The sequence below is a fragment of the Tiliqua scincoides genome, chromosome 3, assembly GCF_035046505.1.
Source record: "Tiliqua scincoides isolate rTilSci1 chromosome 3, rTilSci1.hap2, whole genome shotgun sequence".
Classification (NCBI taxonomy): domain Eukaryota; kingdom Metazoa; phylum Chordata; class Lepidosauria; order Squamata; family Scincidae; genus Tiliqua; species Tiliqua scincoides.
Window position 1 is genome coordinate 189,949,007 of NC_089823.1, and position 20,689 is coordinate 189,969,695.

Sequence of the window (20,689 nt, forward strand, 5' to 3'; positions counted from 1 at the left end):
TCCTGCCACTGCCTTAACATAGGGAAAGGGGACTTCGGAGTAGCCCAGCCAGTGCATAAAGGAAATCAAGGCAGGGAGAGAACTTGCTGTCTGGATTTAGAGCCCAATCCTAACCAGGTCTACTCAGAAGTAAATCCCATTAATGGAACTCACTCCCAGGTAAGTGTGGATAGGATTGCAGCGTCAGAGCCCAGTCCTATGCATGTCTACTCAGAAGTAAGTCCCATTAGAGTCAATGGGGTTCACTCCCAGTGAATAGGATTGCAGCCTCAGAGCCCACTCCTATCCCTGTCTACTCAGAAGTAAGCCCCATTAAAGTCAATGGAACTACTTCCAGTGTGGAGAGGATGGCAGCCTCAGAGCCCGGTCTACTCATAAGTTAGCCCCATTAAAGTCAATGGGGCTTACTCCCAGGAAAGTGTGGATAGGATGACAGCCTCAGAGCCCAGTCCTCTGCATGTCTCCTCAGAAGTAGGCCCCATTATAGCCAATGGGGCTTACTCCCAGGTAAGTGTGGCCAGGATGGCAGCCCTAGGCAGCAGGAACCCCGCACGAGGGAAGGGAGAGCGCGGGGCGCTTCGGGTGCCTCTCACTTACCGGGGGGGGGGGGAGAGGAGGCGCGGCAGCAGCAGGAGGGGCGCGTGACGTCCTCTTCCGGGTGAGGCCCGCGAGGCGGAAGTGAGCGCGGTTGCCTTGGGGATGAGCCTGGACGCAGCATGGCTGGGCCGGGGTGGCTGGAGCGGCTGCGCGCGGCGCGCAAGACGGCTCTGCTGGGGGACGGTAACGGGGAGGGAAGGAAGGCGGGCTGGAGTCAGGGCGGGCCGTGAGAGCTGCAGAGCCCAGGTCAGCCAGGCGGGTAGACCTGGGCTCCCACCTGAGCTTGGAGCCCAGGTCTACCTGGTGGCGTAGCTGGAGGGGGCGGAGCAGTCAGGCTGGCAGGGAGCCTCAGCGAGGCGGGCAAGCGGCCCCTCCCTTCGGAGCCATTCTCGGCGGGGGGAGCAAAACGGAGCCACCTCGCTGAGGCTCCCTGCCAGCCTGCCTGCTTCGCCCCCCCTTCAACTACGCCACTGGCTACCTGCGGGTCTACCTGGGCTCCCACCTGGACATGGCACCCAGATCTCCCTGCCTGGTAAACCTAGGCTCCCACTCCGACTCTGCTACGTCCCCACCAGTGCCCCACCTGGTGGGTGTTCCCTGGCTCCTGACTTGGTCCCCACTGGTGTGACACACCCACGGTCCCCCTATGGCCCTGCCCATGACTGCAGTACCCACAGCGTCATCACACGCCTTGGGAGGAAGGAACCCCCCTTGGGCCCTGTGGCATACGCTTCCCAGGCAGTCTGTGCCACCCAAGCAGACTGTCCACCACGCCTAGAAGGAAGCCCCATTGAAACTTGCACGAAAGTAGACCAGCTGGAGATGTAGAAAGTGGGAGGCCTACCAAAGGGCCCCCCCCATGCCCTGACCCAGATCTGGGAGGGTCTTTAGCCAAGCATGGAGCAGCTGCTAATCGGGCCGGTCAGGGGGTGGGTGGTGGAACAACATTTGGGGCTCTTCAGTCTAGAAAAGAGGTGCCTGAGGGGGGATGTGATCAAGGCGTACAAAATTATGCAGGGGATAGATAAAGTGGATAGGGGGATGTTCTTTTCCCACTCGAACAACACCAGAACCAGGGGATGTCTGCTAAAATTGAGTGTTGGGAGAGTTAGGACAGACAAAGGAAAACATTTCTTTACCCAGTGTGTGATTAGCCTGTGGAACTCCCTGCCACAGGAAGTGGTGATGGTATCTCGCCTAGATGCCTTTAAGAGGGGATTGGACAAATATCTGGAGGAAAAATCTATCACAGGTTACAAGCCATGATGGATATGTGCAACTTCCTGATTTTAGAAATGGGTTACTTCAGAATACCAGATGCAGGGGAGGGCACCAGGCTGCAGGTTGTGTCAGTTGTCTTGTGTGCTTCCTGAAGCACTTGGTAGGCCACTGTGAGATACAGGAAGCTGGACTACATGGGCCTTTGGCCTGATCCAGTGTGGCTTTTCTTATGTTCTTACCCTATTTTATTGATTTCAAAGTGCAAGGTTGCCCTTCAGCTCAAGTTTCCAAGATGGCTCTCAAAAGAATAGCAAAACAATGTCAACCCAGCATGGGGCAGCAGTGAAGAAGGCAAATTCCATGCTAGGGTCATTAGGAAAGGGATCAAGAACCAGCCTGCTAATATTATGATGCCCATCTATGGTGTGGCTCCATTTGGAATAGCATGTATAGTTCTGGTTGCCACATCCCAAGAAGAGTATTGTAGAGCTGGAAAAAATGCAAAGAGGATAATCAAGATGATTAGAGCAATGTTTCTCAAACTGTGGGTTGGGACCCACTAGGTGGGTTGTGAGCCAATTTCAGGTGGGTCCCCATTCATTTCAATATTTTTTAAAAATATATTAGACTTGGTGCTACCATAGTATGACTGCATTTGGGGAAATGTTACAGATCTGTACTTTTAAAGGCTACTATGTATATGCTTTTAACAATGATAGTAAATGGAACTTACTCCTGGGTAAGTGTGGGTAGGATTGCAGATTAGGATTGTTAAAAATGTTCCTGCTTGATGACATCACTTCCGGTCATGACATCACTACTGGTGGGTCCTGACAGATTCTCATTCTAAAAAGTGGGCCCCAGTGCTAAACGTTTGAAAACTACTGGATTAAAGGGTTGGAGCACCTTCCTAACCAGGTGATTAAGTAGAACAGCCATTTTCAGCCTTTCTCATTTCATGGCACATTGACAAGGCACTAAAATTGTCAAGGCACACCATCAGGTTTTTGACAATTGACAAGGTACACCACGCTGCCAGTGGAGGGCTCACATGCCCCATTGGCCCTACTGATAAATGACCTTCCCCCAAATTCCTGTGACACACCAGTGGACCAATTGCACAGTGGTTGAAAATGGCTGAAGTAGAGGGACATGGCTGAGATTTATAAAATGAAGTGTGTTTGGGAGATGGAAAATTTTTTCTCACTTTGTCACAATATTAAAACCAGGGGTCTGCCTGTGAAACTGATGAGTGGGAATTTAGGAGATAGTTCTTCACCTAGCACACTGGAATTTTGGAGTTCACTGCCACAGGATGGCTATGCATTACCTTCATATAGAATGACAGTATACCTCTGAATACCAACTGCAGAGAGGAGTGATGGTGGGAGAGAAGAATGCCTTTCCTCTGCTCCTTGTGGACTTCCCATAGGCAGGTGGTGGGCCTGTGGGAAATAGGATGCTGGACTAGATGGGTTTTTGGCTTGATCCAGCAGGACTTTTCCTATGTTCTAATGTAAACAGTTTCTCACCTATATTGTGTTCTGCTTAGGTAAAAGAAAAATCCACTACTTGTTTGAGGATGGGAAAGAGATGGCTGAAGAGTATGACGTGACAACCAACCAGCTGCTTGGTAAGCCAGTCTTCTTTGGTTACAGCTCAAAGCGGCAGTGAGAGGCTAACTCAGACACGGCATAGTTGCTCAGAGTAGCAGGCTTTCATAGATGCTGCACACTTAGCAAGTCATCAGTGAGTTTGCATTATTCATAAGAACAGCCCCACTGGATCAGGCCATAGGCCCATCTAGTACAGCTTCCTGTATCTCACAGCAGCCCACCAAATGCCCCAGGGAGCACACCAGATAACAAGAGACCTCATTCTAGTGCCCTCCCTTGCATCTGGCATTCTGACATAGCCCATTTCTAAAATCAGGAGGTTGCACATGCACATCATGGCTTGTAACCCGTAATGGATTTTTCCTCCAGAAACTTGTCCAATCCCCTTTTAAAGGCGTCCAGGCCAGATGCCATCACCACATCCTGTGGCAAGGAGTTCCACAAACTGACCACACGCTGAGTAAAGAAATATTTTCTTTTGTCTGTCTCCCAGCACTCAATTTTAGTGGATGTCCCCGGGTTCTGGTGTTACGTGAGAGTGTAAAGAGCATCTCTATCCACTCGGTCCATCCCCTGCATAATTTTGTATGTCTCAATCATGTCCCCCCTCAGGCACCTCTTTTCTAGGCTGAAGAGGCCCAAACGCATAGCCTTTCCTCATAAGGAAGGTGCCCCAGCCCCGTAATCATCTTAGTCGCTCTCTTTTGCACCTTTTTCATTTCCACTATGTCTTTTTTGAGATGCGGCGACCAGAACTGGACACAATACTCCAGGTGTGGCCTTACCATCGATTTGTACAACGGCATTATAATATTAGCCGTTTTGTTCTCAATACCTTTTCTAATGATCCCAAGCATAGAATTGGCCTTCTTTACTGCTGCCGCACATTGAGTCAACACTTTCATTGACCTGTCCACCACCACCCCAAGATCTCTCTCCTGATCTGTCACAGACAGCTCAGAACCCATTAGCCTATATGTGAAGTTTTGATTTTTTGCCCCAATGTGCATGACCTTACACTTACTGACATTGAAGCGCATCTGCCATTTTGCTGCCCATTCTGCCAGTCTGGAGTGATCCTTCTGGAGCTCCTCACAATCACTTCTGGTCTTCACCACTCGGAAAAGTTTGGTGTCGTCTGCAAACTTAGCCACTTCACTGCTCAACCCTGTCTCCAGGTCATTTATGAAGAGGTTGAAAAGCACCGGTCCCAGGACAGATCCTTGGGGCACACCGCTTTTCACCTCTCTCCATTGTGAAAATTGCCCATTGACACCCACTCTCTGTTTCCTGGCCTTCAACCAGTTCTCAGTCCATGAGAGGACCTGTCCTCTAATTCCCTGACTGTGGAGTTTTTTTTGTAGCCTTTGGTGAGGCTAAAGTCCAGATATATAATGTCCTCGGGTTCTCCCGCATCCACATGCCTGTTTACCTTTTCAAAGAATTCTATAAGTTTCGTGAGGCAAGACTTACCCTTACAGAAGCCGTGCTGATTCTCCCTCAGCAAGGCCTGTTTGTCTATGTGTTTTGAGATCCTGTCTTTGATGCAAGGCAGCGGTTCCCAGTTAAATTCTTTTCCTTATAGTAAGGCTTTGTAGAGGTACAAAGGAAGGTGAATTGGGTTGTAGAAATATGCCCCAAGTTGGATGAGGACACTTGTGCCTCTTTGGGCAAGGTGGTAACCTGTCACTATTTCTGACACGGTAGATGTAGAATAGATTTGTCTTGAATCAGGATGGCATGTTTTTTTATAGTACCATGGGAATGGTATCTGTACTCCTAGGGCAACCATGGTCTTCTAGTGTGTGTTCATGCATGGCTTTTTAGAAAAGAAGGTGAAATTTCAGTTCTATGTTTTTCCTATGAGCATTTTCCCTGTCTGAAAGTGCAGTGTTTCATATAATTAAGTAGTAACATAATGAGTAGCTATAATACCAATCAAGTTGGGCAGTTTGAAAGTGAAAGAGAGAGAGATTCATACAAGCAGCCAGATTTATTATCTGTAAATGAAAGAGTGGGAAATGAGAGTATATTTAACAGTATATAATCCAAATATGATAGATCAATTCCCACTTGATTTGGTTCACCTGGAAATATTCCAGGAAACCCACATTGCAGCCTAACAGAGGTTTTATTCATCACTGTAGTAGCCCTATAGTGGGGAGAGATCCTCCCTGTAGTTGCAGCTTGGGGAAGAGCAATCCCTGAGTTTCTCATTTGTCACTTCAGGCAAACACTGTAAGTATGGTGGGTAGGACCGCAGAGCACAGCAGGAGGAGGGCATCTTGGCATGGTCCTGGACATTCTGAAAACACTGAGAGTGTTCACAGTTTCAGAATATCTGTGTAAGGCTGCAATCCTAATTGAATTTACTTAAATCCCACCAAACTCAATGAGGCTTATTTCTGAGCAGGCACATACAGAATTACAACATTGGATTAACGTCTTACCCACATGGCAACATTCCCAGCCATACATAATTTGCTGCAGTTTCTTGCTACCTCAAAAATAGTCCATCTAGTAATTAGTTGTAAGGTGCCATGTACATATATGATGTTATTTAAATATCACATATCATTAATAATATAAACTTGATCTCACTGAAGATTTTTCCCTGAAAGGGCAGTTTACAAAAGCATTCCCTTTTCTCTTTCTTTGTAGTGAGGAAGTGGCGAGAGAAGACTGCCCTAGGTGCTTATGGTAACTGGCAGATTGAAGTAGGAGAGCTACCTTTGCCTGTGTTGGCAGCCCTGGATCGTGAGCTTATAAAGGAGAGCAGTGCAAATGTAAGCAAGTCATGCTCCTGACTGGATGAAAGTTGCAACAACTCGTTGAGTGAGAAAGTTAAAACAAACATGTTTCAGGATTCTGTCTTGTAGTTAATCCAAGATTTGAGAGGTAATGATTCCAAGAACAGAGACAAGGCATAGATTCTACTTCTTCTGGGATGGTTTTTTTTTTTGTTCCGAAACCCTACATGGCCATCCTATTAGGTGATTTGCTTTGGAGAACGTGCAATGACCTGAATGCAGTTATGAACATCTGATATTTCTTTATGCCAAATCAAACCATTGATTTAGTCTGCTTTCTCTGTTCCGAGTAAGCTGTTGTCAGTCAGGTTGAGGTATTTTCCAGCTCTGCAAGCTAGGATCACTTAGCTGGAGATGCCAGAAATTGAACCAGGGATCTTCTACTTGCAAAAAATATACATTTGTGCCCCCTTCCAAAAGTGAAGGCTGTCTCTCTGATAAGGCTGACCAAGACAAATACTGCACAAACTCATTCTTGTATACTCTCAATGGGATGAGCTAAGCTTTAGAATGTTGTTCAGAATGAAGCAGTGATTCTCAGACTTTTAGGGAGATTTACTTCCTAATTAAAACTTTGTGGAGGAGGGGCGAGGGCAGTGACACGATCCCCAGGATCACGCAGTGAAGGGCAGTGAAGGAGGTGTGTGTCACTAAAGACAGTGAAGGACTCGCAGACGGCTAGCATGAGGTCCAGGAGGTGCGGGAAGCCCCGCGCAACCCTCTGCATGCTTTTTGATTGCTCCGTTTGAATGTTCTAAGCATCAGGGAGCCCTGCAAAGGGCTGCATGGGGCTCCTGCACCTTCTGGACCTCACACTGGCCATCTGTGAGTAAAAGCACCCCCCCCCCCACCATGCTTAGCAACACAATCTTTGAGGTTGCACAGCCATGGACCTCCGTAGCCCCATGCCCAGGGCAAAGCTCCACAATGGTGCCCCCCCACAGGCTATCACTGCCCCCCTCTCTGCAGAAATCTGCCCCCCCTACTCACCAGAGACTCACGGAGCCTCGCACGACTTTCTCCCACATCGGGGAAACCTCTCTGAGATTTTCCAACGCTATAAACTGTGCTTCCCGCAAACCGGAAGCACAGTTTCCGCCCCTATTGGGAGCCTCAGAGAGGCTTCTGTGGTGTTCTAGTGGCCGGGCGCCTGGGGCGTTTGCCTCTATGGGAGGTATGTAACTGGGGTTGCATCATTATCTCCCCCTTCCCCTGCCCCTTAAAGGGACAGGGAAGGTTTGTACAAGCTGATAGATCACAACCCACCAGTTTGAGAACAACTGGCATGAAGGATTGCTACTCCTTTTGGAATGGATTGTTGTCACCTCTTTCCCCCCATCGATGCTCATTGTACTCTAACCTCACTTAGACTGAAACAGATTATCTCCCCATCTGGCTGGAATCTGTTATAACTTCCTCCCTCCTTCTACATCAAAATTTCATTTGTTTATGCTGGATGCGCCCTTGAATGCTTTGTAATGATGGTTCAATGTGAAATACCAAGATTGGCAACCCCTCCAGTTCTTCATGTGTTGCATGAATTCTCTATGACAGTGTTACTCAAACTGTGAGTTTGGACCCACTAGCTGGGTCACGAGACAATTTCAGGTGGGTCACCATTTATTTCAATATTTTATTTTTAATATATTAGACTTGATGCTACCATGGCATATGATTGCATTTGGGAAATGTTACAGTTCTGTACTTTTAACAGGCTACTCTGTATATGTTTTTAACAATGATAGTAAATGGGACTTACTCCTGGGTAAGTGTGGTTAGGATTGCAGCCTAGAGTTGCTTAAAAAAAAATTCCTGCTTGATGACGTCACTTCCAGTCATGACATTACTTCTGGCGGGTCCTGACAGATTCTCATTCTAAAAAGTGGGTCCCAGTGCTAAAAGTTTGAGAACCACTGCTCTATAAACACATGAGATAGTGAGGGACTGTGCCAGAAGAGATTCCAGCCTCAGTACTGCTGCTACTTGGCTCTATGTAATGGGGCTGAGCACCTGAATGTGCAAAGCCATGGATCGCCACTGGATGCCATCACAAGAGAGCTATATTCTTTTGCTATCTATTCCACTTTAACAGCACCTGGCTGATTCACTTGTGCTTTTTCCCTAGCCTGTCTTTATGAGAAAAGATACCAAGAACAGTTTCCAGTGGCGGATCCGGAACCTGCCATATCCTAAGGATGTCTACAGTGTTACAGTGGATAAGGATCAGCGCTGTTGTGTGGTCCACACAACCAATAAGAAGTCAGTAAGCTCACTAGAGTGGGATTGCTCAGGGTGGGATGAAGCTGATGTTGTCTACAGATTCAAATGAATCCCAGATCCTGGAGGCAACATTTTGCTTTCTATCAGTTCTCTCCTTTTCAGTTGATAATAAGATTGTTCAAAGAGCCATTGGTTATTTGATTTTCTCTGTAAACTGCTTTGTGAACTTTTTGTGGAAAAGCAGAATATAAATAATAATAATAATGTGTTATGCTGCACCCTGGTACACACATTTGTGTGAATGACTGTACTTGAGTTCACTTTCACAGACCAACCATCTATGTATACTGTACACAGACTAACGGCACTGAATGGAACATGAGAATGATTATGCGAACCATATTATACACCATAATATGTGAACAGCCTTAATCAAGCTACAAACTGAATCAAATGTGTTTTTCATTCCCAGTTTTTGGTACAGATAGCCAGGATGTCTGTCTGTCTGCCATGAAAAGTAGCATTTGATTTTTTTGCTTTCATGTTCCTAAACCATTTTTGTGTAATCCCTGATAATTACCTAGAGGTGGTGCTGTTGGCAAAGAGCTCTTTATTTTTATTTGGCTAGTTATGTTTTTAAGCTAAAGTTCTAAGGGCAAAAAGTCTGGTTAAACAGTGATACCAAAGGACATGGTCAAGAGCTATCAAACTCTTCACAATGATGACCAGACTGGATCACCCTTTGGGTGAGTCTTTGCTATCTGACTGTGCTAACTGAGTACTTGGCTATCTGACTGCATTTGGCTAGCTGACTGCAGGTGCAAGTTGAGTTCTGCTTCTGTCCAGCCTCCCCTTACTAAGTATGAAGGTGCCTAAGTACTTGTTGACTTCCACAGCCCTTGAATAGTCTCTGCTTTCTGCGCAATCTCAGAACAATGCAATACATGTTTACTCAGTGAAACTGATTTGCAGTAGGTTCCAGGCAGACAACAAGAAATACCTTGTCCAACACAACACATACATGAAGGGGAAGAGGTCTCATAATTACAACTAGCCATGATGGGTACATAGAGACTCCATGTTTCAAAAACAGTCTGTTTCACTCCCAGTAACTTGTATTCAGTATGGAAGGGCAGTTGCATTCATGCTGTGCTTGTGGGCTTGCCAAAAACATCTGCCTAGCCACTGCTGGAAATACAGTGCTAGATTAGATGGATCTTTGGCCTGATCACTAGGAGTTTTCTTACATTCTGAGGTTTGGAAATTAATCTCTGTAGATCAATTCTGCAGTTAGAGCAGTAATAGTTGTTGATATCCAATGTTGGTCAAGACCCTCCAGTTTCACTGCAGCCTGGTCTGTGGGGAACTTATCATGGCGTTTGCTTCTACCATGTCACCAAGATGAGGCAAGGAACAAATTACAAATGATCAAAGTGAACGGCCTTTGACTATGTGCCATGTTCAATGTTTAATATGCAAGGTGTGTAATGGAAAAATAGAGACAGGAGTTGACACAGCATCTACTTCTTGAGTCAATGGTGACATTCTTAAGAAGCATCATGTTTCATATGAGGCTTTCTGTAGCTTGAGAGCCAAGGAGTGTCAGCCTGACATATTACTACCTTCAGAAGTCAGATTGGCTCCTGCTGCCACTGGAACAGGGCTTTGTGTCTTGTTGCATCTTCCTTACATGATTTCCTCTCCAGCAAAGCTGACTAGCCTCCAGGTTTTAAAAGCTCAGGTGGGGCCATTCTTTTTTAGGCTATGTTTAGGGCTATAGATAGTTGGCAATGGTTCACTCTCTCTCATTTGTAAGCCTGATATTTGGTGTTATTTTTATGTCATTTTATTGAAATTTACTATGGGGTCTTCTGACCTAAATAATAGGGGGAAAATAAATTGAGTTCAGGTTTCCAAAGCACCTGCTATTCTTGCTAGTGGTATCATTTTTACAAAGGGGGTAGAGGTGCTGTAAGGGTGTTTGGTCTTCCACATCCCTGTTCTGCTTTTATGATGTCTACTGAACTTAAGCTTTTGTTTAGACTAGATAAAAACTGTTACAGTTCGTATAAGTTCCTGGAGCAACTGTAAATCATGGCTCCTTGCCGGCACCAAAGAGGTTATAAGATTAGAGATGTAAGCATGGGAGCTCCCTCAAAAGCATGCAAGTGCAGCTGAAATTCAAAAGATGAAACTTCCGGTAGGGAGTTATGCTAAAGAACCATACTTAATGTCTGCTATGCCGCTGTTAAAGGCACAGAATCCCCACCAGAAAACAGACTTACCCCAAACCAGAAAATAATGCCATCCACTTTAACATCCACAGCAAAATGTTACTCAAGTGGGATTTGCTTCAGCCCTTTTGCTGTAAAACAAATCCATTAAAGCAAACTTTCCAAACAAACATGCAAAGCCTCTCTGGCCACAGCAGATTCAATTATTGCAGGGCAAGGTAGCAGTTAACATTACACTGGAAGGGAGGAAAGCAGCAGATCTGTTTTCCTTTGATCTTTCACAGATTTCAGTTGGAGACCAGACCAGGTATTTTTTCCCACTGTGATCTTGGGGGAGGGGACAAAGTTGGTGTTCCTAGTGAAGGCTCCCTAGGCTCTTTGAAACCCTGGGCTTCTTCTGGGACCTGCTTTTTTATTGTCTCAATCAGTAAGAAGTTAACACTTCCTTAACATGTCTTTGTGTTCATCTAATCTTTGCTGTTTAACCTTTGACACCTCCATTATTATCCATGTCTGCCACCTTTCCCAAATACATGGCAGAAGGCTCTGAGCCCTGCGGTAACATTCTTTCCTCAAGTAAAGCAGTGGCTGGTTGGCCTTTGTATGCCTTTTCGTTAAGGCTAGGAAAAATAAAGGGTTCCTGTTTTGTGTAGCAGTCAACCTCCACACAAAACTCAACAGAGGGGGTTTGCTTATGGGTCTGACATGAAGAAATAAATTCTTTTGCTCATACCAGAAACATGTCATTGATGAAGGGCATTTCACAAGGGAAGATTTCCAAGTAACGGAGAGGCCAAATTGCAGCACATCTGAGAAGAAAAAAATACAAATATAATCCACCTAGCTTAATATAATTACGGTTGGCAGAAAAAATACCATGCAGCAGGTGTTCATTGTACATAATGAAGGCATATGAGCCAGCATAGATTCAAAATGAAGCTGGTATTTAGGTTTTTAAAGTGTCTTAAAGATTTTTATAGGTCTGCCTTCTCATCCAGTTTTACTCTTTATCATTTACCTAGCACCTTGCAATCCTGTTTGGAAAGTGCCAGACGCCTACACGTTGGACATGAGATGCAATGGGCATTGATGCACCACTTTAGTATAGTTCAGTTTCAAACCTGAAAGACTAATTCGGTTATCTATAAAGTATTAAATCTTCATGAACTAGCATTACCATGGATGAAAGTTATGATAGGAATTGGTCTTATCCTCACCTTGTATCTTGCTTGCTTTCAGATATTACAAGAAGTTCTCCATTCCTGACCTAGATAGATTCCAACTGCCCCTGAATAGCAATGCTCTGAGCTTCACTCATGCCAACAACACATTGATCATCACGGTGGGTGCCCACAAGCTAATTTGTTAGCATAACACCACCTGGCAACCATCTTTCAGTCAAACACAAATTGCTTCTCTTAGTCTTCATTATAGCATTGACTCCATTGTAAAAGTTAAGAAAATAGTCACTTTCCAACACAGAAAGTGACAAAATTAGGGCTGTGCTAAAAAAATTGCTTCAGAATGTTAATGGATAACATTATTGTTATATGCCCAGCCTATATAGTATGGCATGTTGCTATAGCATGTTGTAAAGTGTAGTAGTCTAATGGGGGTTAAAAGTAAAGCAAATTTTAAGAGGAGATGAGAGAACCAATAAGGTGCATTGGAGATACAGCCTTGTACTTAGTGTGTAATTAAATTGTCAGTGAGTGGGGTGCTGTTATGGTGGTCTGGTGGCTTTTTACCATTATTATCAGCCATTCTCTTGCACAAGTTAAAAGTAGCACCATTTTTGTTGGGAGTAAATTCAAATTATTTCTCTTCCACAGTACCAGAAGCCAGCAGAGATTCTGGCTGCAGAGGAGGAACTGCAGAAGGAGCTAAAGAAGATCAAGGCAGCTAATGATGGAGATGGGGAATGCAAGACACAATAGCAACTGCATTATGTTCTAACTGTATATATTCCTTTTGCTATTTTTCTTGTACAAATAAATGCACTGAATGGAAGTTAACTTATATGTGGAGGTGTTTGTTTCCAGCACCTGAGATAGCATTACAGCCTAAGGCTTGTTGAACACAATAAGCTTACTTCTTTTCAAACATCTCTGCTTATGGGGGTGAAGACTTGGTGAGCTGAGTCCTGAGGGATAACTTCTAAATGGCTTGGATCTCCCCAGTAGGTTTCTTGCACCCAGTTCAAGTGAAAAGGAACACTCTTAGAATTCAAGGCCTTGCAGCTATGCTGTCTATAGTCTTGGTGGATATAAAGCTCCCTTTGTAGCCACATCACTTCGTTTAAACCAGAGGTGTCACATACAGGTATGGCCTGAAGAGCCTCTTTATCTGGCCCTCCACTGCTGAGCTATGCCAAGGTGACACTGCTGAAAGGGCAATCTGCACAATGATTGGACTCTCCCATCTCTTGAAAATATTAACAAGATTTGCATATTTTCTCTTCTGATATTTGCAGCCATGTTCCTAAGTGAGAAGAAAGTGCTTTTGGGGGGGCATGACCTGCTTAATGATATCACTTCTGGCCCTCAGTAAGCATTATGAATGCTATTTGGCCCTCTGTATGAAATGAGTTTGACACCCCAGTTAAAGAATCTGAACAATTGAGGTTTGTCAGGTTTCTAGTCCTCAAGTGTGATTTTTCATAGATAGTTCATGAACAAAAATTGGGCCATAATTACTCCTTCTTGTGTTCCAAAGCATTTCTGGTCAATTCAAAACGCAGCGTAACTTGGTGATTCATAATTGTGTCTACAACTAACTTTGAATCTCAGACAAATACAGTGTTAGCTCCTAGTATCTCCCAACTCCTCCTTTGGTAAAGTAAGTCTTGTTTCAAATCAAAGAATAAAGAGTTTGATTTTCCTTTTGTTAGTTTGCTATACAACATGTACTCATTGTACAAACTCTTTATTCTCTGATTTGAAACAAATCAAAGAATATTCTTGTTTCTCTGAGCATACTATCATATGTTTCTGTTTGTACCACATCTTGGTATCCCCATCTGGAATTTACCTTTTAATCCGATTTTCTAGTGTTCATATCTGCCACATTCATAGAAGAATGAAATGGCAGACCTTGTAATCTTATCAGTATTTCTGGCAGAACAGGAGACAATATCAAATCAGAACATCATACAAATGTGAGTAGCAAGGATTATTTAAAATAAGCCAGGCCAGACACACAAGACACAGCTTCAACAACAGTTCTCAACATGCCATTTGTAGAATGCTCAAGAAACATCACATTAATAGATGTTTTCTAAGAGTGACTGATAGCCATTTCACAGAATCTCTGCGATGGATGTTGCATAGGAATGAATGATCCATTGATCTGATCCTTTATTGTTTTTAATGGAGAATTTCATTCTCTGCTTTCAGCTAGATGTCAGAGACATACATTTCACGTTCATACAAAGAAAATCCCATTACCTTACCTGTTGCATGAATTTCATATCTGCAGGAGAGAAAAACTTGTTTTATGGATAAGCAAATTTTGGAATGCAATTATTGGCTAAAATTCACTGCTGTTAGTTACTGATTCAGAAATCCAACACACTTGCATCATAATTTCTTGTATTTCTTTTTAAGAATTTATTCAGCACATTTACTTGACGCATCAATCCAGTGCAGCAGTCTTCCTCAATGCCAAACAATTTACAGAGCTGACTCTGAATTCTATTTTTATAGCCCAGTGCTCATTTGTGAGGCAGTGACAAGTGTCAGTAAAGCAAGCCCATCAGCTATTTCACTGTCTAAGGAAAGTTCCTTTTCAAGGTAAGTCATGGCTGAAAGAGAATACATGGCTCATATCAGAAAAGAACACATCCCCAAACAAATGTCCTGTGTGCTAAGCCTTCAGAAAAATTGGAAACACCCCACCCCTACCCAAATGTACAAAATAAGAAGTTAGAAGGGGATGTTTATTGAAATCAGAAGGCAGGTGAAGTCTCTGCCACAGGATGCCCCACAGCACTTAGTGTGACTTTCAGGCTGCTTGCTGACTCAAGGACATTATCTCTTCTTGGTGCTCCCTGAGCTGGTTTATCTGATCCGCAGTTCTCAGCTGTGTCAGGTGGTGGTGAAATCAAGGACATGCAGTGCGGATGCCAAGGTGGCATAAAGGTGGGTAGTGTTGAAGCGTAAGCAATACACAGGACTGCTGATGGGTGATGACAAGGAGAAACTCTGAAAAGTGATTAAAAACAGATGAAAGTTAGATGTTAAGATGAGAATTAGTGGTTTTGTCCAAGTCCACATATTGAGCTTCATGACTGAAAAGGAGACTGAAGGTCTACCAAATTCAGCACTCTCCACTATACCATACCAGTTAAAAGAAGCAATCAGAAAAGAGAAGTAACATACACATTCTGTTCCTTGTGAAGGTTCTCAACATAATTTACTTTTTAACCCACTTTCTGGAACATAGTGCCATGCCTCACCTGCAAACACCTGTTTTGCCGTTTATCCCAAAGACGGACAACACCATAGTATGAAGACCCACTGGCGATCATGTGATTTCCATTGCTTCTAATGCAGTACAGGGCACTGTCATGTGGTTCTTCCCACTTCTTGACACACTCCCTTTGGAAGAAAAAAGTCACAAGAGAGAACTTTAGACCAGTGGTTTTCAAACTTTGAGGGAGCTTTACTGCCTCGGTAAGTCTTTGTGTGGGAGAGGCAAGGACAAGGAAGCAATCCCCAGGATAGTGTGGTGAAGGTGGGGTACTTTCACTTACTTGGACTCAGTGAGGGTTGCTGGAGGCTGCAAGACGTGTGGGGTGCCCAGCATAGCCCTCCACTGGGCTTCCCGAGGCTTGGAAACTTCAAACAGAGCAATTGCAATGCACCTCCTGCAAACAGGAAGTGCTTTGTGATCGCTCTGTTTAAAGATTCCAAACCTCGGGTAGCCCTGTCGGCTGCGCTGGGCTACCCGCATCTCCTGCAGCCTCCAGCAGCCCTCACTGAGTGAAAGCACCCCCCCTTAGAGACACGATCCTGGGGATCGCTTCCCTGCCTCTCCTCTTCCCCTGCTCCTTAAAGGAACGGGGAAAGCATCCCAACCCACCAGTTTGAGAACCACTGCTTTAGACTATTATTCACTGGAGACTACTTCCCATTCTCATGAACAACCTTGATTTCCAAGTAAGCCATTGAGAATCTTGCATACAAGGGCTTTTCCAGTCATCTCACAAACCAAGCAAGAGCCTCAAACTAACCTTGTGCTAGTCCTTAAGTCCCAGTACCGGATGTAGGTATCATACCCACAAGAGAGCAAGGTGGAAGGTGTTTCATAGAAAACGTCCAAGACACCGGCTCCTCGGTGGAAGTCAGTCCCAAGGCAGGTGATCAGCTGCCCACTAGAAAGAGAACCCAAGAAGGAATTAATTAAGGTGCTGGGTATCTCCTGCCACAGTTTCACAGGAAAAAAATTTTTTTACCTCCCTGATACAGCTCTTTTTCAGAGCAGGTCAGCAGTACAAAAATGCTAAACACAACAGCCAAGTGCAGAATAGATGCACGTTTGTTTCTTGCCCAGTTTAAAACACACACACACAGTAAAAATAGCCACTTTCCCTTCAAAAGAATAAAAACCATTATAGTACTCAAATCAGTCTCTAGCTTGATACAGTGAAAACTAGCATGTGCTAGAAACAATTCCGCTTCTGCAGGGGCTGTGTATTTTGTGTTTGTATTAATAGCCCTAAGCAATCCCCTCTCACCCTAAAACTACTAGCACATCAAGAAAAGAGGCACCCTATTAGCACCATTCCACATTATGGCTTAAAGGTCACTGATGAATTCTTAATGCAGGAGTTTACAACAACTTTCTCAACAAGCCTGTGAGCCCCAGAGGCAAGCTGCATTCTACCAGTCAGTCCTTAGAACAGCATTGCACATTATGTTTACTTATACACGATAACATAAAGCATGAATATGGTAAACAAAGGGTTTGTAAACATGTGCATCAGGCAGATACACATCTGAGGGTGCCAGGAATGACCACAGCTTCCACACTGCATGTGCAGATGATGGCAAATATGCATTTGCTACCATGTAGCAGCATTTAGTTTCTGACTGTCCAGCTCTGAGCTTCAGAAGGTGATGCATTTCCTGGGAAGCATTTCTGAACTCACTATATCTTAGAAAGCTTCTCTGTAATACCAAGAAGTAACTCCCCAATGATCCCATTCATTCCCAGCTAGCTCTTTTTCCCATGGTGTTCACACCTCTGAAAAACAGCCAGATTCTATAGCCTCTACTCTCCAGGTAAGTACACTTCATGCATTCATGAGTCTTTCCTTGTGGTCTTCCCAGATTGGCTCCATTCTTCCAGTCTGCCTCTTGCATGAAATGTGGGTGCTAGAAAAAAGAAGGGCTCAAGAGCAGGAATCACTGCATTTCCACCAATACCCTCACCATACCTCTACATACTGCAAGGTGATGAAGTCCAAGGAAACTATCTCAGCCTTGCTTAAGATTTCTAAAACCTGGCCCTAAAACCAAACTCTGAAAGGGGGGCTGAGCTCATCCCCTAATCTGAATCAGTCTCTATGCAGCAGATTCACTGTGGAAGAACCATTCATGGCTGCTTTCATAGATACCTAACCTCACAGCCATGACTTGGGCTGTTGTACTTTCTGAAGCTGGGTTGCCGCTGTGTATTCAGTAACACAACAAGGGTTAATTCTGCAGCCCTCATTGCAGATTTGGAAAGGGGAACAATGGCTTCTTGAAATGTCAAAAATAGAATACCTGACAGAGGGACACATTTGCTTGCCCTGTGCATGCATGTAACTTTTTCAACAGAAAAAGAGAAGAGCAAATGAGCACAAAAAGCAAAAAGGATCTAAGGAACAAGAGACTGAGCCAGACAGCTGAGTGGTCTCCTTCCTTCATTACAGCCACAAGCGCCATCTAGTACAGGTCTCTCTGATTAATTAATACACACTCCTAATTGAGGACCAACATGCCCCATCTGTTCTCCCCCGTCTCCCCAACAAGAGAAAGCCAGGCTGCCACAGTTCTCACTACCACTCAGACAACAGCATCCAATGAAGCCCATTCAGCCACTAAAGACCCACATGTTCCCAGCCCTTCTCCTCCTCCCTAACGGTCTAATCAGAACTGGACACAAAGCACTGAGCGCTTGCTTTTCAGCCTGCAGCCCTGGCTCTCACTTCATGGGACAATGCAGCTTCCACTCCCTAAAGCAAATGTGGCACCTCCCCCTCCTTCCAGTTATTTTGTTACTTTCTGCTCCTTGATCCCGTATCAGTCTTTCTGGGGCACCCGAGCCAGAGGCCTTAATTCCATCTGTAATCTGGGCTAAAGCCCCATTGGGGGTGGGGGGGATAAAGACCACACAATAGGCAAAATAGAGTCCCAGGAGATGTTCAAACAAGTAAACACCGTTATGTCAGAGGAGCAAAATTGCTGAGAAAGCAGATTAGCACCAGCAACACTGGTGTCCCCCAGATCAGAAGGTGAGCCCTGCCCCACTCCCCAGAGCCAACACGCTTCCATGATCACAGCACTGGCGGCATGCTGGGGCCGGCCCATCTCCCCCAGTCACTCTCCAAAGAGCAGATTATGGAGAATAACAATTTCTTTGTGGCTGTGTAATTCCCTCCGTGACCGTGACTGTGGGCCACTCCAACAGGCCGTGATGCCAGGGCCTTAGCAACCATTTAACAAGACCAGTCGGCCCTAGCAATGCTCCCCCCAAGGCAAACCGCTCGGACAAGCTTTAACATCAAGTGCAGGAATTAATCCTCCAACCTCCCCGCTGCCCCCAAAACCCGAGTCCAGGGGTGCTGTGTTATTGCACTTACTTTGTGTTTCGCAAGGCAGGGAATTGCTGGACAAGTTCTTAAGACATTAACCCTTCAAGGGGAGGAGTGTAGTTTGTCTGCTTTGTAAATCCTGCACCTGGAGGTAGGTCAAGAGGTGAAGACATTTACAGCAATAGGGCAGGAGTGAGAGACAGGACTCATCAGCAAAAGCAGGACCCGTGGCCAAGAAAGAAAAGTGGGTCTGAACATTCCTAGCAGTTTGGGTGAAGGGAAGCAGGGAATCTGTGGCTAGTAGGATCTCTAGTTGCCATCACTAGTGGCATATTAGGGCATAAAGGGAGATTGATGTGGCTTCCAAAAGATCTAGATTCATGCCCTGGCTTTTCCATGTACCTTAACCAAGATCTTGAACTGTTGAACCTCAGTTCCCTTTTGGTGGGAAGTGAACAGTGCTCCACCACTTCAAAACGACAAAACCATGGGAAGGTAATTCTTCAGCTGCTGAGCATGACCCACTAACAAGTGTTTTCCTACGTGTTTCAACTGATCCAAGTGGAGCAATAGTAGCAACTGTGGACAAGTTCAAGGGAGGGCACCAGGATGAGGTCTCTTGTTATCTGGTGTGCTCCCTGGGGCATTTGGTGGGCCGCTGTGAGATACAGGAAGCTGGACTAGATGGGCCTATGGCCTGATCCAGTGGGGCTGTTCTTATGTTCTTATGACAGTGAGAGGTCTCAAAATTGCTTGCAAGGCAAGACATTTTCAAAAACTGGTGCTTTCCCAAAAATGCTCATTTCCTAGATGATTTCTGGACTTCACGGAGGCTCTCTTTTTCTATATTCTGAACAAAGACATTTCTACTGAAAAGCTTTCCAAGCTGCAAAAAGTGTTATACCAACAGCAGGGCAAGACTTGGCAGCTGCGTGACAAACATGATCCATTGATATGCTTCCATTCATATTACAAAATCTGAAAATTCGGTAAGTGGCAAAGAGCTAGGTGAGAGCTAATTTTTCTTAGGCAAAACTAGGCTTATTTCCACACAGATTTATTCAATTCATATGCTTCATCCATATGAGCCCTTCCATAATGCAGTGTGTCAAAGGAGAGGACAGCAAAATTGCAATGAGGATAGATTTAACATTGGTTAAAATGGGGCAATGTGTGAGAAGGCTTAAAATTGACTAGTGTATGGATGGTTCCCCACCTGAAATAAATTATTTAGAATATTTACTTATTATTTACAAACCATAAAAAATTTCTTAAAGCAACTTATGTAGCAAAAATAATGAGAGGTGTCATAAAACCATCATTTTTGAGATTGGTGTGATTCCCCACTTGAAAATAAAGTGTTTGCATTACTTTGTGTTTCCCAAGGCAGGGAATTGCTGAACGTTCTTAATGCATTAACCCTTGGAGGGGAGGAGTGCAGTTTGTCTGCTTTGTAAATCCTGCACCTGGAGGTAGGTCAAGAGGTGAAGGGACAATTATTCATTTATTTGATTCATATCCCACCTTTCTCCCCAAAGGGCACCCAAGGTGGCTTTGCCAGACCCTTTCCACATGCAGAACTAATGCCAGACCCTTTCCACGTGCAGATCTTCAGTATTAGTATGCTAGGCAGTTAATTGGGAAGAAGAACTTGCCTATGTGAAAATCTCCCCGAAATGTGGTAACATGATCCTAAACTCCACACCTTGGCAACCAAGCCACATAGACTCATAGTAAAACAAGGTTACTTCAACATGAAAAGACTGAAGTCTTACATGTTCCAGAACTAGCTAGAGAGAAAAAGCCCAGATACCCAAAACCCTTATGCCACCCTACATGGCAGATTGTGACCCTATAACACAACACACATTTTGCTTCCTTAAATGTTACACCAATTTCTGGGTATACTTGGGGTGCTGATTCCAAAAATAGCATCTGTTTTGCCCTATCATGTCTAGTTTTGGAGACATGGCATTGCCTCTTTAGTGAATGGTTCAAGCAGCTTCCTCATGAGGAAGCCTACACCATGGCTTCCTCATGAGGAAGCTGCTTGAACCATTCACTAATGAGGCTATACTACATCTCCAAAACTAGACATGATAGGGTAAAACAGATGACATTTTTGAATTCGGCATCCCAAATTCATATCAAAACACCATAAAGTTTGGGGAAAACTTTTCTGACCCTCAA

The 20,689-nt window shown here is 44.6% G+C and overlaps 2 protein-coding genes across 6 annotated transcripts in view; one reads left to right on the forward strand and one right to left on the reverse strand.

Moving 5' to 3' along the window:
* Window positions 1-45: 45 nt before the first annotated feature.
* On the forward strand, window positions 46-12,713 carry DPCD (deleted in primary ciliary dyskinesia homolog (mouse)). Of its 2 annotated transcripts, none has more exons than XM_066619134.1 (6): window positions 46-159; window positions 3,371-3,451; window positions 6,096-6,220; window positions 8,370-8,503; window positions 11,938-12,040; window positions 12,531-12,713. In XM_066619134.1, exons 2-6 carry the CDS (start codon window positions 3,412-3,414, stop codon window positions 12,633-12,635), a joined length of 507 nt encoding a protein of 168 aa, XP_066475231.1. In that variant the 5' UTR covers window positions 46-159; window positions 3,371-3,411; the 3' UTR covers window positions 12,636-12,713. The 2 variants fall into 2 exon arrangements, with proteins under 2 accessions (XP_066475231.1, XP_066475230.1); XM_066619133.1 differs by lacking the exon at window positions 46-159 and adding an exon at window positions 669-780.
* Window positions 9,893-20,689, reverse strand: part of FBXW4 (F-box and WD repeat domain containing 4) — a 110,657-nt gene continuing 99,860 nt past the window's right edge. The window contains exons 7-10 of one of the 4 annotated variants that reach the window (XM_066619132.1): window positions 15,932-16,072; window positions 15,155-15,296; window positions 14,150-14,169; window positions 9,893-11,507 (exon numbers count right to left, since the gene is read on the reverse strand). In XM_066619132.1, the coding sequence (XP_066475229.1) occupies window positions 14,164-14,169; window positions 15,155-15,296; window positions 15,932-16,072 (289 nt within the window). In that variant the 3' untranslated portion in view covers window positions 9,893-11,507; window positions 14,150-14,163. Of the gene's footprint in view, window positions 11,508-14,149; window positions 14,170-14,279; window positions 14,901-15,154; window positions 15,297-15,931; window positions 16,073-20,689 lie in introns of those variants that run through there. The other 3 variants (XM_066619129.1, XM_066619130.1, XM_066619128.1) reach the window with 3 other exon arrangements.